At 45.9% G+C, this 15,089-nt stretch overlaps 2 protein-coding genes across 2 annotated transcripts; both read right to left on the bottom strand.

Annotated features, from left to right (window-relative positions):
- Window positions 1-2,188: 2,188 nt before the first annotated feature.
- MKKS (MKKS centrosomal shuttling protein) lies at window positions 2,189-12,808 on the bottom strand. The gene is made up of 4 exons (XM_066595645.1): window positions 11,818-12,808; window positions 9,535-9,707; window positions 8,729-8,839; window positions 2,189-3,045 (listed from the first exon to the last, which is right to left on the bottom strand). Exons 1-4 carry the CDS (start codon window positions 12,806-12,808, stop codon window positions 2,602-2,604), a joined length of 1,719 nt encoding a protein of 572 aa, XP_066451742.1. The 3' UTR covers window positions 2,189-2,601.
- A 29-nt stretch (window positions 12,809-12,837) lies between these two features.
- On the bottom strand, window positions 12,838-13,119 carry LOC136620711 (uncharacterized). The gene has a single exon (XM_066595650.1). The coding sequence runs from the start codon at window positions 13,117-13,119 to the stop codon at window positions 12,967-12,969; it is 153 nt and encodes a 50-aa protein (XP_066451747.1). The 3' UTR covers window positions 12,838-12,966.
- Between the last annotated feature and the right edge of the window lie 1,970 nt (window positions 13,120-15,089).

Raw genomic sequence — 15,089 nt, 5'->3', positions numbered from 1 at the left:
GGAAAAAAAGATAGTGAAAAAGATATATTAAAAAAAATAGCCCTATATGTCACGGAATAAAAAATGCAGAAAAAATTATTTTGGTAACTGAAGGAAAAAAAATAGGGCAGTTAAACCGCCACATGGGTAAAATCACTAAAAAGTGTCTGGTCCTTAAGGGGTTAAAAACCACGCACATTACTGTGTAAGCCACAGACTGCTGAAATTAGTATGTCTGACACTACTTTTTGCTGCACTTAAGCTACCTTCACACGGGCCGGTAAATGCTGCGGATGTTCCATGGGATTTACAGTACAAGCCTGTGTCTGAAACTCTGCCCAACCGTGGCAGCCAAGATCTTGCCAACATTATCGGCAGGACTATGCAGCCATTGGCTGCTGTGGCTTGTGGAGTTTTAGACACACGCAGGTTTTGCCGAGTGGGAATACGGCCTAAGGTTATGGATAAAGCTACAAGATTAACACCCATCTATAATGTCAAACAGACTGTCATGATGAAAATGTTCCAGTTGGCAACATACAAGTGTTAGTAGTCAACCCTAACTAGGTAAAATCCACGGATCTTATGCTGCGTCTTATTTTTATAAAGGATTCCTTGGGCAATGTAAATGGTTAGAAAATGGAAATACATAAACAAGATGATGCAAGTTTGATAAACTTTTAATTATGTCAATCACATGTTGACAGATGGATATTTCTGGAGCCTGCTTAAAGAGGTTTTTCCAGGGCATTAAAAACGTTTAAACTAAAATTGAATACTCACCTATCCAGGCTGCTTCCCCTCCAGAGCTGCAGCCCCGATCTTCCCTGCATGGAACCCAGAAGAAGTGTTGGACGCTCACGTGACATACATTGCGTACGTGACCACTCAGTCACTCACAAGCCATAGAAAAACCACCGCTGAACCCTGTGAGTGTACGAATTAAATTCAAACGTACTAACTTCTTCCATAAAGCTCTCCACAGCACCACGCCATCCTACATTGCCTCCCTCATCTCAATCCACCACCCAGCCTGGGCTCACCGCTCAGCTAATTAAATCAGATTAAGCGCCCCTTTAATTTGAACCTCTCATTTCCGCCTCTAAGACTTCTCCAGAGCAGCATCAGTCCTCTGGAAAGCACTACTTAGAACTATCCGGGCAATCCACGACACACACAACTTCAGGCATGCTCTAAAAAAGCAACCTCTTCAGGGAGGTATACCATATCCCCTAAACCAAACCCCTCTGTACTCCGCCTGATAACATGCTCCCTGACCTACTGACTGCAGTCCCTGCTAGCCGTAATCAACCGCCCCCTGCAGTCATACCGATTCAGCCACTATACGGCCTGACCATTGTCTATGTGTATAGCCTCCCTCACTCTCCACCTCACCATACTGTTCACATCTCCAGCCCCTTTACCTTCTGTATCCCCCCATTATCTGTACTATGTAAGCTCGTTGGAGCAGGACCCTCACCACTACTGTCTCCATCAACTGATTACTACATGTAACTGTGGTTTTTGTATCTTTGTTTCTTGTATCCGTTTTCCCCGTTTTGTAAGCGCTACATAAATAAAGATTTTTATTATTCTTCCGGGTCCTATGCATCGGGCACCAAGGCTGCAGCACTGAACGGGGAGCGGCCCGGATAGGTTAATAATTTTAGTTCATTTTAAATCCTTTTAACTTTTTTTTATGTCCCTGAAAAAAACAAAACATTTAATAGGGGTTTCTTTTGCATAAACTGCAGGGAAAAAACAACCATCATAATCAATAACATCTTGTTTTTGCTCCCAAAGATGAACTGAGTTTCAACCTGATAGCTAACAATGTACATGAGGAACAACGCTAATTCTGGTCATTATATTACTTGTATCCTGCATTTTCTTCTCTGCAGGCTCCATATCTAGCTAATGGGCAACAGGATTGCCTAAAATTAGCACATGCTGCGAATTTTCTATCTTGCAGTATTGCTGCAAGTGAATAATCACTCGTGTATATCACCCCAGTGAAAACAATGGCTTCTTTTCACATGCAATTTCTGTGCACCGAAACTGCGCATGAAAATCGCCCGTGTAAATACAGCCTGATACCACAGTGCACTTATTATTACTAAAAAACCCAATCAGGACTTTAAAAAGGGAGGGGGGGGGGGGGGGAGGAAAAAAAAAAAAAAAAAAAATCGATGAGACATGACGACCTCGCTGCTTAAAATAATTACATTTATTTAGTCTTGGTAGGATAGGTTTGAGGAAGGATATGACTAAACTGTACAAAAATCTAAATAATCTTAAGTACTAATGTACTTATGGCATAAATACACAGAAAATCTATGGAATTTGGGTAATACATTGTTTTTAAATATTATTAGAGATGAGCGAGCATACTCGCTACGGACAATTACTCAAACAAGTATTGTCCTTAGGGAGTACCTGCCCGCTCGGAAGAAAAGATTCGGGTGCCAGTGGGGAACGGAGGGGAGATCTCTCTCTCTCCCCCCCTCTCCCCACCGCCCCCTGAATCTTTTCTTCTGAGCGGGCAGGTACTCGCTAAGGACAATACTCGCTCGAGCAATTGTCCTTAGCGAGTATGCTCACTCATCTCTAAATATTATTTAATTAATTTCCATCCTTAACAACATACGCCAGATCCAAGATCAGAGCCGCGGTGTCAATAGCCACCCTTAGCGCATGACATTTCGCAGTGAAACCATCTAAGATCAGATTCTGTGCAGCTAGTAAGCGCAGTGAGACGTCTGAGTGACTCCGGGGGCTGAACGGTTGACGTGGGCTCCCAAGCACGCTCCACTTTAGCCCATCTTTCCTCTGGAGAAGCTGGCAGCCACACTTATGTACGGATTCTGCATGTTCAGCATTAGCATTGACATCAGGAGGTGCAGACCAGAAGTGGCCGTCCTGTAAATCTGTAAGAATTTCCCCTCCGTCGTGTTCCAAACTTCGCGCCACAGCTTCTAATGAGGAGCAGAAGCAGTCGGCCACCAGCTTGTACTCAGATGCCGTACATCTCAGGTCTTCGAGATGGCCACCATGAAGATTTGAGCTCTGAAAAGATTTAATTAAATACTTAATTTGTGTTAACAGTAATGTGTATGCACTATTGAAAGCCTAAAGGAGTTGTCTGCTTTGGTCAATCCCTACTTGTTAAAAAAAGGTTAAGCCACATTTAAATGCAAAGACAATCTTTCAAACGATTGAAAGATTGACAGTTTCAGCGATCATTTTGCATACAGTGCTAATGGACACTAATGTCCACTAGCACTTTATCAGCTTCGTTTGCGTGTAAATGAGCCTTAAATGCGCCCCTCCGCGAGCTGTTTGCAGAGCACAGCAGGTGGTCTGAGCTCTGCACACAGCTCCTTTGTTATCAGCTGAATACAATGTAATCGGTAGATCCAGTGCAGAACACAGTGTGCAGCCGATCTACTCTTCATCTGAACAATGGATTTTAGCTCACCTTAAAAATCACCTTTCAGCCGAAAAGTAAATGATGGTAGCATTTACACGCAATGATTATTGCTCATATGCCATCGTTTGAGTGAATTGAGTGATATTTGTTGCGTGTAAATGGGGCTTTAGGTGATTACAAAGCTCCTTCTGCTAGGACCCCCAACTTCTTTTAGCTTTAATCTTTGAAGAAAACCTGTCAGTAAGGCCACTGACACAGCAGCATATTCAAGATGTATTTGTGTGTTCCGGCCTGGAATCTATGATGCTTGGAGTTCTGGTAGGATACATGTTTGTATTACAACCAGAATATACTGGTGGGCCACGGGCATGAGTGTTCAACCTCTCTGAAGCAAAACAGTGCCCATTCAAACCAAGGATATACAGGTCCTACAGAATGAGGCTTCCTTCATTCACATAAATCAGTTTTTTTCCGCCATGAGTCTTTCTAGTTATTAGTACAAAAACATAAGAGGGAAACTGATCTCATAGATTCCCATGGGAACAGTTGGGTCTGATGGCATCAGTTGTGACGTCAGCCATCATGCAGTGTTTTTCTATCCGGCCATAATGGCAGACTTACACACAGAAATATCATCAGCTGTGACCTGGTGAGGAATAAAACTTGTCCGGACACGACCGATATATGGGAACACAGCCTAACAGACGCTAAAAGCGACCCCCCGGTTTGGAGAAAAAGTTCTGTACCAGGACCAGAGGGAGGGGGTATATTACCTGCAATTGTTCTTCTCTGAGACCCCTCCAATTTGTTGGTTCCAGTTCCTGTTTTCAGGCGTCCAAGATGGCTGACACAATCTTCAGACTATCTAATCCCCCACAACACACTGGTAGTGATAAACTACCAGTGCACTATACCTGCTCTGATTGGTCAGAGCTACTCATGTGATCAGTGCCAGCCAATCAGAGAGCAGTGAACAATGTGTATTAGGTAGTAAGGAAATTGCTGCAGCCATTTTGGACAGCCAAAAATGGGGCCAATAACCAGCAGATCAGAGGGTCAACAGAAAAGAACAACTACAGGTAATATATCCCCCCTACATAACACATATCCTTTAACTACTAGCTCTCATTGGCATGAGTTAACCAAAATGATTCCTCAAATACATTCAGTAGCAGTTAGAATACATTAAGTCTGGCCTGTCATGTGACCCTACAGTGCTGAGCGAGACTTTTGGAAGACGGTGAACAAGGCTCTCTACAAGCTCTGACTCACAGACTCACTCAAAGACCGGCAACAGTGTTTATTGAGTTTTCTCCTCCTAAGGGTCCTTCTAGACGAGCTGATCCTTACCGCTAACGACCCGATCGCTAACTCGTTCGTATTACTGCAGCTGGTTTAGACAGGCAGATGCATCGTTGGCTCATTCAAATGATAATCATTCAGTCGTTGTGAATGAGAGGGAGCGAACAATTGCGGTTTAACCCTTTGCAATCTAATTTTGGATTCAGGCTTTCCTAGGGGGCTTTTTCTTTCAGCCATTATACAATAGTGCTGTCTGCTGGCTAGAGCCAGTACTGCGGTATGGGACATGCTGGAGAGGCCCCCGACAAAAGAGTGGCCAGCAATATACAGTAAGAATACCCTGCTGGACGTCTTCCGACATTGGAGCTGTACAACCTTCAATCAGAACGTCTTTAGACGTCAGACAGTGGATTGGAAAGGGTTAAACTGAACGATAAGCGAAAGAGCCACGATGGGTTTTCCGCCTGCAGAAAATGAATGACGAATGAAAAGCGAATGATCATCATTGTTGGCACGCGTTTAGACTGAATGACCAGCATTCACTTTCAGTCGTTTTAATAATTTTTTGGAATGATATTTGTTCCGTATCAGAGCACCCAAAATGGGAAGAGAAAAAAAAAGGCCGCTCTCACAAGTATATGTAAAAACGCAGCGTTTGTCACGCAGTGTTTTACCCCGTGCCTGTATGCATGCACTTTTACTGCGTTTTTTGCAGATCACATTTTTTTTACTCCCCCCCCCCCCCCCTTCGCAGGAAAAACGCAGTATTGTGCGTCGTACCGTGTTTTAACTCTGTTTTCCATTCATTTCAATGGTCAATGTAGTGCATGAAAAACGCAGAAAAATAGAACATGCAGCGTTCAATTTAGCGTGCGCTAAAACACTCATCTGTGAGGCCCCATTGAAATGAATGCAGGCTTAGTGCTGCGTTTGAAAACTGCATTGAAAATGCGTATAAACTGTCGCAAAAAACGCCTGTGTGAAAGTGGCCTAGGGCTAGTCGCACTCTGGTGTATTTTGGGGCCCGCTACTGCCTGTGTCATTTCATGGACAGCACATAGCCCAATTATATACTATGAGGTTATACACATGGAACCATGGTCCGCCTGCAGGAACTTATGTCCTACTCCTATCCATTTCAGGTCTTTAAATCTTCCTGTTTGAATGCTCTGCACGAGCGCTGATGTTAGCACTCGTCCAGTCCTTAAGAGACTGTCGGCCTGTGGAAAAGGCCTTTACCTTCAAGTCTCTTGGGCTTGGCTTAATTTGTAGTTACTACTAGTGCGTATCTAAACCTAGTGCAGTCAGCTCTTAAAATATATGGCAGTGATTCCCAGCCGGGGTGCCGCGGCTCTCTGGCTGGAAATCACATAGGAAGGCAGGGGTGTGACAGGGCTTAGATAGAAGGACGGCCCTGTCACACCCCTACCTCCCGATTGGCTGTCATTAGGTGTGCTCGGCCATGCCCCCTGCAGCTCAGTTACTTACCAGCCGGGTGCCAGCGTGTCCTATTGCAGCCGCGCATGGTCATCTTATCGGTATTATTGTATTATGTCGCCACCAGAAGTTAGGAGTGGCAACATAATACAGCTTTGAGGAAAAGTTAACGCCCCCAGCTTCTGATTGGCTGGGGACGTGTTCAATCCAGAGAGCCGGCGCGCCTGACACAGTCGGGGCAAATGAGAAGAGAGGCATCAACAGTGGGAGTGGTGGATACCGGGTGAGCAGCAGAAGGATCAAGTGCACGGCGCCAGCGACACTTGCAGCAGTGGAGCACCAAGGGCAGCAGGCTAAGCGCTGGGGGTGAGTCAGACCCTGGGGAGCAGGCAGAGGGCCGGAGTCAGCGTTGGAGTGGCGGCAACATCACGCAGAGCCCTGGGGGTGCGTGACAGCTAGACTTGCCAGCGTGTAGCTCACTGCAGACCTCGGTGTCTCGGCCAGCCAAGGGAGTCACACTGTATGGCTTTTTGCCTGCCCTGGAGGTAAACCTTCAGCCCAGGCAGAAAGCGTTGAGATACACTAGTACCTGTTATTACTGGGGAGGGGGGGGGGGGGGGGGTTAATATTTTTGCTGTTACTATTGGGGCAGCAATAGGGGGCAGCTGTTACTACAGGGGTCCCCTAGTATTCGCCGGGGCCGCAATAGGGGTCCCCTAGTATTCGCCGGGGCCGCAATAGGGGTCCCCTAGTATTCGCCGGGGGCCGCAATAGGGGTCCCCTAGTATTCGCCGGGGCCGCAATAAGGGTCCCCTAGTATTCGCCGGGGCCGCAATAAGGGTCCCCTAGTATTCGCCGGGGCCGCAATAAGGGTCCCCCTAGTATTCGCTGGGGCCGCAATAAGGGTCCCCCTAGTATTCGCCGGGGCCGCAATAAGGGTCCCCCTAGTATTCGCCGGGGCCGCAATAAGGGTCCCCCTAGTATTCGCCGGGGCCGCAATAAGGGTCCCCCTAGTATTCGCTGGGGCCGCAATAAGGGTCCCCCTAGTATTCGCCGGGGCCGCAATAAGGGTCCCCCTAGTATTCGGCGGGGCCGCAATAAGGGTCCCCCTAGTATTCGGCGGGGCCGCAATAAGGGTCCCCCTAGTATTCGGCGGGGCCGCAATAGGGGTCCCCCTAGTATTCGGCGGGGCCGCAATAGGGGTCCCCCTAGTATTCGGCGGGGCCGCAATAGGGGTCCCCCTAGTATTCGGCGGGGCCGCAATAGGGGTCCCCCTAGTATTCGGCGGGGCCGCAATAGGGGTCCCCCTAGTATTCGGCGGGGCCGCAATAGCGATCCCCTAGTATTCGGCGGGGCCGCAATAGGGGTACCCTATTACTGCCGAGGCCGCAATACGGGCCATGTATTACTGCTGGGGCCGCAATAATTACTACCGAGGCCACTGTAAGGGTCGCTTTTACTACCGAGGCCACCAATATAGGGGGTCGCTTTTACTACCGGGGCCACCAATATAGGGGGTCGCTTTTACTACCGGGAACACCAATATAGGGGGTCGCTATTACTACCGGGAACACCAATATAGGGGGTCGCTATTACTACCGGGAACACCAATATAGGGGGTCGCTTTTACTACCGGGAACACCAATATAGGGGGTCGCTATTACTACCGGGAACACCAATATAGGGGGTCGCTATTACTACCGGGAACACCAATATAGAGGGTCGCTATTACTACCGGGAACACCAATATAGGGGGTCGCTATTACTACCGGGAACACCAATATAGGGGGTCGCTATTACTACCGGGAACACCAATATAGGGGGTCGCTATTACTACCGGGAACACCAATATAGGGGGTCGCTATTACTACCGGGAACACCAATATAGGGGGTCGCTATTACTACCGGGAACACCAATATAGGAGTCGCTATTACTACCGGGAACACCAATATAGGGGGTCGCTATTACTACCGGGAACACCAATATAGGGGGTCGCTATTACTACCGGGAACACCAATATAGGGGGTCGCTATTACTACCGGGAACACCAACATAGGGGGTCGCTATTACTACCGGGAACACCAATATAGGGGGTCGCTATTACTACCGGGAACACCAACATGGGGGGGGCGGACGGACACACACACACTATTACTACACGGGGCGGATTAGTCATGGAATCTATAGCAGCCGTAGCAGCAAAGTGGATGCGATTGTGAAAATCATCCACATGGTGTGGAAACAATCTGCACAAAACCCGTGTGGATACTGACATGTGGGGCGGGATTTAATTCAACAGCATGTTAATTTTAAATATAATGTATATATATAGCCCATCCAGCGCTCTTCCTTTTGTGTGTTTTTTTTTTTCTTGAGCAGCGCTGTCCTTTTTATAATGATGGAGGTAAAAAAAAATCATATGTTGTAATAAGCCACGCCCCTAACCACACCTTCTTCAGTAGGGGTGCTGCGCCTACCACAAGTGTGCCCTAAGGTTCGGAAACACATATATGGTAAGTATGTAGCAATAAATACATTTATCATTCACAAAAATTAATTCATTTCTTCAAATCCTGTACCTTATAACGGATATAGGCAGCTATGTGCGCTTCTGTACAGCCTCCACCAAGCAGGAGCCAGGGTTCCTTAAGTAGAAGATTTAACGTATGTTCAGCCGTCTGACACGTCCGCTACAACAAATTAACAAACAATAAAGAAAACGCACATCATTAAAACGAAAGGCCCTTTTACACGCAACGATTATCGCTCAAAATTAGTCCAAACGGCGGAAAATTAGCGATAAACGTTAGATGTAAACGCGGGCATCGTGCAGTTTTCGTTTGAGCGATAGATTTCAGTTCACTTAAAATCCATTTGAATGTATTTTGCTCATCTTTTAATAGGTTGCAGGATGTTCTCCCTGCAGCATATTTACACTAGCTGAGAGGAGGACAATATAATCTGCCTGCAGCTGTGTGGAGAACAATGTAATCTGCCTGCAGCTGTGTCGAGAACAATGGAATGTGTTGGCAGCTGTTTACACAGCTGGGCATGTGTTTAAACACACGCCCACATACCCAGGCCTGGCCTTGCAAACAACTCCTGGAGGTCCTATTACATGCAAATGAAGATGAAAAAGTGTTAATGGTCATTAACACTTTATGCAAATACATCACTAAATCTTTCAGTCATTTGAAAGATTATCTTTGCATGTAAAAGGACCTTAAGCCTTTACTACACATCCAGTTCAAAAGCAAAGCAAAATAACGCCTGACGCAAAAGATAAAATAGTCTTATGAATATAATAAAAGTGCGGATGACATTATGATAAAGTATTGCTGACAGTTCATTTGTAATTCCCTAATTCCCTTTGTAAGCAATTTACCTTAAGTTCTTTTAAGGAGGTCTCATTGCGGTTGCAGAGCACAATACTTCCCACGGCGGTGTCATAGGGAAGAAGGTGCAGGTAGTGCTTGTAGCCATACGACACCTTGCTGATCTGCTTGAGGCTGCCATAACAAGCGCTATCCGGACAGAGAGAAGCGATAGGCTGGGCACCTGTAATACAAGGGGACAATAAGGCAATGGTAAAATACAGAAAACTATACCGTGTAAATCATCTTCTAGCTGAACCCGTTCCAATTCCGAGGGTGAAAACCAGCAGGACCTAATAATGCCAGTCTGGGCAATCCTCTGTGGGCTAAGCCTCTGCTCACAATCTGGTGCCTCCATCTGCAGTCTAAGCAGATTTGCTGGAAAGAACAGAGAAATAACTAAAACCAGGATGGTGCCCAACAAACCCGTTATAAGTCAACGAGGTCCATCAGACACCAATGGCGTCAGTCGTGAAATGGATCCAGCAAAGCGGTGTGGCTTCTGTTATAAACAGAAGCCAAGGAGGAAGTATGAAGAGAGCGCAAATACATATTACTAGTGTAAAGAAAAAAAAGTTCACTGTCAAGATTAGTAATTTAGGATGAAAACAATTGATTCAATAAAAAAAAAAAAAAAAAATTAAAAAAACTCGGACAGAAACCAACAAACAATATGACTTGCCATTGGTCCATTTCTACATATACTGTTATTGTGCAGCACTTGACTTAAAGGGGTTGTTCGAATTGTAGTTTATCGGTTAAATGTCTTTCCCATGCACTAAAATAACGAACAATGATATACTCCCCTCGCCCCCGTTCCCGCTGCATCCTCCTGCGCTCCTCAGGGTCTCCCTTCTGCCCCAGCTAGTTTACGGCACGCCAGAGGCACTGCAGCCAATAACAGAGCTCAGCAATCCATCACCAAGCTCTGTAATTGGCTGCAGCCCCTGTGACGTCCTGTAAACTGGGCGGGCCTGCAGCTGGAAACACACACAGGAACGGAGGACTGAGCACCAGCATCGGACACAGTGGGGAGAGGCGAGTGTATCATTGTTATTTTAGTGTATGGGGAAGGAGTTTTACACAAACTATAACCCGGACAACCCCTTTAAGGCTTGAGCACACAATCTGTACACCCTTCACGTTATTCGGAGCTGTACTACAACATTAAATTCATAAAACTGTTTTTGTGCCAGATTCTGTATGAATCTGCGAAAAAAAATGAAGCGATGATCCATTATATTAGAGAGAGACCCCCAAGATAAAATTTCTCTATACCATCTTACACTTTTCTACCAAAAGTAATTGGACACCTGAGCAAGAATTAAAAGTAGTATTTATTTACATGTTAATATCGGGGGGAGGGGGTCTACTTTGGCCCTAATGACAATGGATACTCTCTGTGGCATACTTTCTACTAATGTATAGTCTGTTACATTTCAGCTAGTATTTCCCTCCATTCATCCTGCAAACACCTGGTGAGTTCCCTCATAGGTGGTGTGTCTCCCACACAATGGTATAAGGAGCATCGTTATTCGACAGTTTAGCAATGTATCCCCCAATCGCGGATGTATTGGCTTGAGAAAGGTGCATGCTGCACCGAAACGTGTTGCCTGTAACTTTATTTTACAATAAAATTGAAAACCAAACCCGCCTGCCGCAGTAATATCCGCGATTGGGAGGACATAGAGGAGTCAGCACTTCAAGGAGGGGGCTTCTTGTATAATACACCCCCCTCCTCCCGAGTAAGTGCCGTTTTTCTTTCCCGTTGCCATCAAACTGACGTTTCTATTCCACTGCCCTATTTAGTCCAAGAAAATACCAGAAGACGTGGGACCCCATTACAGTCAACGGGGTCATTCAGCGCTGTTTGTTTCCATCATAAGATAGATCTGGCACTCCGAAGGCGCAATTGTCAAACTAGCTTCCATAAAAGTGGCAGCTTTTTTCCAGAAACAATGAAACACTACACTCGTTGTGTCTGGTATTGCAATGCAGCTTCACTGAAGCAACTGCAGATGACCTGTAATACCACCCAGAACCTGTGGTCACATGTGGCACTGTTTTCCAACTGTACTTTTCTAACGTTGTGCCACCCATTTAATGAACTTAGTGCTCCTTAACATGTACCTCCAGCTACCAAGAACTTCTGACAAGTCATTCTCTTGGGAATTGCTCCAGAATTGTGGACCCCCACCACCAGTGATAACTTTTGGCACGTCAGAAGTCATTTATCTCCGGAGGTAAACCTTAATCATTTTATACTGTATGAAAACACATCATTACATTATTACCTGTCATCTGACTTAAAGGCTCCATAAGAGTTGCTCCTAATCGGTCCACAGCAAGGACCTCGTGTTCCTTCAGATACTGTCTCAGCGACGGGTGGATCACCTTTTGGCACACAACTACTTGCACATGATCATTCACTAACTGTGTGCCTAAAGCAATCAACTGATCCAACATGACTTTTTCTGGATCTACACCAGCCATAACGTCTATGACGCCGCCTCCTGTATCACTAAACTCTCCACATAATGAGAGTGAGAACAAGGCTAACTTAATACTCGTTGAGGGTAGTCCAGAAGAGGGTATCAGTCTGCTCCAACTATAGGCTGGCATTTCGATGAGTACACCGGGAATAAAAGCGGATTCCATCAGACTCGGGCCTTCGACAGTCACGATCAGAGTTCTTCCTAAGAGAGGCTTGGGATGGGACTCGTTAGGGACTTTGTAGAGAAAAGCTTTTACGACCAGTAGGCTCACATAGTCTACTTCTTTCATGGTCATCATGCATGCTGGCTTGCTGCAGAGCACGGACCGAGTTACATCAAGAAGGGACGTGCTGTGGGTGAAATCTACATTGATTTTGCAAGCGCAGTTCTCAGACTTCAAGTAACTCAAACACATGTCCAAAAGGCTCTTGTTTAATTTAATTACCCTATGGGTTGAGACGGGTAAATTCAGGCACCTGTCAATCAATTGGCAACAAAGAATCCCTGCAAAGAGTCCAGAATCACTGAAGGTGGATACATGGTTCCGGATGGAGGCGGCTAGTAACTGTAACGCAGGGTGGCTAAGAGACAAGCCACCGAGTAAGGCAGAGGATTGGGATGTTGTAGCAACATACCCTCCACTTCCATTATGGACCTGCTTGAGTCTTCCGAACGGGCCATAGCATGACGACAGCATCTTCTGCATTACACTCAATGACTCCCTAAGCGACGCGGCAGTTAAGGGAGCGGCTGTACACAGCGATGGCGTTCTCTGCTCAAGTCTTTCCATTACGGCTACGAAAATAAATCAGGTCAGGATTCACAAATTATATAATTTATTAGGATTACACCGCAGAGGGAGAAACGTGTAACACCGACAAGTGCTTATACCATCATCAACATGGGCGAATCATCCGGGACACAGCTGGGGGAGTCAAGTCAATCTGTTCAGCTGCTGCTTTTAGCATCTTTAATGGCTCCGGTTTCTCTGGCAGAACTCTTTGCCACCTTCTGAATAAAATATGTCCCAAAGTGGATGCCTAGAAACGATATCCCAGCAACCCACAGCCAGTTCCTCCTTAAAAATGATTGTTGTTTCATGACTCCTCGGCTCCAAGGTCACAAAGAGAAGGTTCAAGAGAACAATCTGGAAAAAAAGAGAAAAATGACCATCAAATCGAATTCAACAAAATGAAATGTTCATCCCAAAATGTAGCAATAATGATGACTTGTGTTTAATGATAACAAAGACGTAAAATTACTGCAAATCCTTCGAAAATCTACAAATCGTAGTAATGTTTTGTAAGAAGTATAATACAAATTAAAATTGATTGACTTAATAACTAGAGATGAGCGAGCACGCTCGGTTAAGGCAGATACTCGAGCAACTGCATACTCGTCTGAGAAAATGCGGAGGGGCGGTGGGGGAGAGAGAGAGATCTCTCTCACTCCCCCCCCCCCCCCTCGCTGCATTTGCTCGGACGAGTATGCAGTTGCTCGAGTATCTGCCTTAACCGAGCGTGCTCGCTCATCTCTATTAATAATAGATGTGCATGATATAGGTTACTTATGGTGCACTTTGGAGCGATTCCATTCCTGGTACATTCTGAAATATGCATAAAATCAGTAAAAATCATGGCTGGTCATATTTAAAAAACTGAATATAGTAGGAGAAAACGGAACGCATATTTAGAATCAGAATGAAACGTTGGTCTACGAAAATGTATTTTTGTTTATGATAAGAAAAAAAAAAGTTTTATTTTGTTGACCAGTGTTATTTGTTGTGACTTTTTGGCTACTCTTATGCCCAAGATGCGTCTAATTCTTCATATGATTGCATGCAGCAAGTTAAATTAGGCGTAAATACCTTCCTTCTCTGTGGTGTGAAAGTTTGTGCTGAAAATATACTTTCGCCTCCCTCACACTAGCGGTTTTTTAAGGCTGCGTTTCTGCAGTTTCAGCAGTGCTGGCATGCATTTTGCCAGTGTTTTCCGCCAATCAGAGCCAGTGCTCGATGAACCAATAACAGCCATTCAAATGGCTGTGATTGGTGCATCGAGCGCCAACTCTGATTGGCAAAGTCGACACCCCTGAACCAATCAGAGCAATCTCTTGCTGGAGGTGTGGATTTTATTTCCCCTCACCAGCATTAGATGGTCTATCAGCACTGACAAGTGCCCAGCAGCCTGCCCGAAGCTCTGGAGACCTGGACATGGGCAGCTAGGCCAGTATTACTTTTTTTAGGCAGTGCAGCTAGCGCTTGCGTTTAGTGCTGCCAAAAACGTGGTAGCAAGTTGTACCACGTTTTCAGCAGCGCTGAAACCGCTGCCCATTCATTTCAATGGGCGACGCAGCGCTAAAAACAGCCAACGATAGAACATGGATCGCTGTCTAAGTGCATCGTTGAAGACGTGTTTTGACGCTTGTGTGAACAGCTCCATGGAAATTAATGGGAGCCTTGTACAGTGCTGAAAAGGCGGCACTAAACGCTGTACAAAATCGTCTGTGTGAGGAAGGCCTTCCTCAGCACTAGAGTAGCCGTGCGACTTTGTAAGAGGTTGTACATAATAAAGCAGGTTCAAACCGCTGCGCCAATTAAGCCATGTCAACAATTTCAGACTAAAATAAAAAATCCGTGATCTGGCGTACAGATTTTAAAAACAGGCGCCCAAAGTTCATAAACCAGGCGCATGGTAACTAGAACAGAAAAAAACAAACAAACCCCCCCCCCCCCCCCCCCAAAAAAAAACCCCCCACACATTTGAGGACAAAATCCAGGCACAATAGCTCCGGTAGATCTCCCCTCGTAGCATTGTAGACGCTAATAACTTCACTAGTACCGGGACGTCACTGCTCTGCACCCGGAAATGAAGGCCAGTGGGGGAACGGGCATCGGCAGAATGGCAGAGGTGGGGGAGCAGTGTATGGCTTTATCTTATTCCACCACTCTGGGTCCTCCTAATACAAACATTTCCTACCCAGATAACGCCCGCTAAACCTCCGGCCATGTGCTGTTATGACCAGGGGAAGCTGTGGCCCCAGCTGTTGTCACCAGTTTTCCAATAAACCAA

Source organism: Eleutherodactylus coqui, chromosome 3 (assembly GCF_035609145.1).
Source record: "Eleutherodactylus coqui strain aEleCoq1 chromosome 3, aEleCoq1.hap1, whole genome shotgun sequence".
NCBI lineage: Eukaryota > Metazoa > Chordata > Amphibia > Anura > Eleutherodactylidae > Eleutherodactylus > Eleutherodactylus coqui.
The sequence above is the reverse complement of the archived record's forward strand: the minus strand, read 5'-3'. Positions and strand labels throughout refer to the sequence as shown.

Excerpts from the sequence above, each read along its gene's own strand:
- LOC136620711 (XM_066595650.1), bottom strand. The coding sequence starts at position 13,119 with ATGAAACAACAATCATTTTTAAGGAGGAACTGGCTGTGGGTTGCTGGG.
- MKKS (XM_066595645.1), bottom strand. The coding sequence starts at position 12,808 with ATGGAAAGACTTGAGCAGAGAACGCCATCGCTGTGTACAGCCGCTCCC. Across the intron at positions 9,708-11,817 it reads GCCTTTAAGTCAGATGACAG|GTGCCCAGCCTATCGCTTCT; the intron begins GTAATAATGTAA and ends CTTGTATTACAG. Across the intron at positions 8,840-9,534 it reads CCTCCTTAAAAGAACTTAAG|CGGACGTGTCAGACGGCTGA; the intron begins GTAAATTGCTTA and ends AATTTGTTGTAG.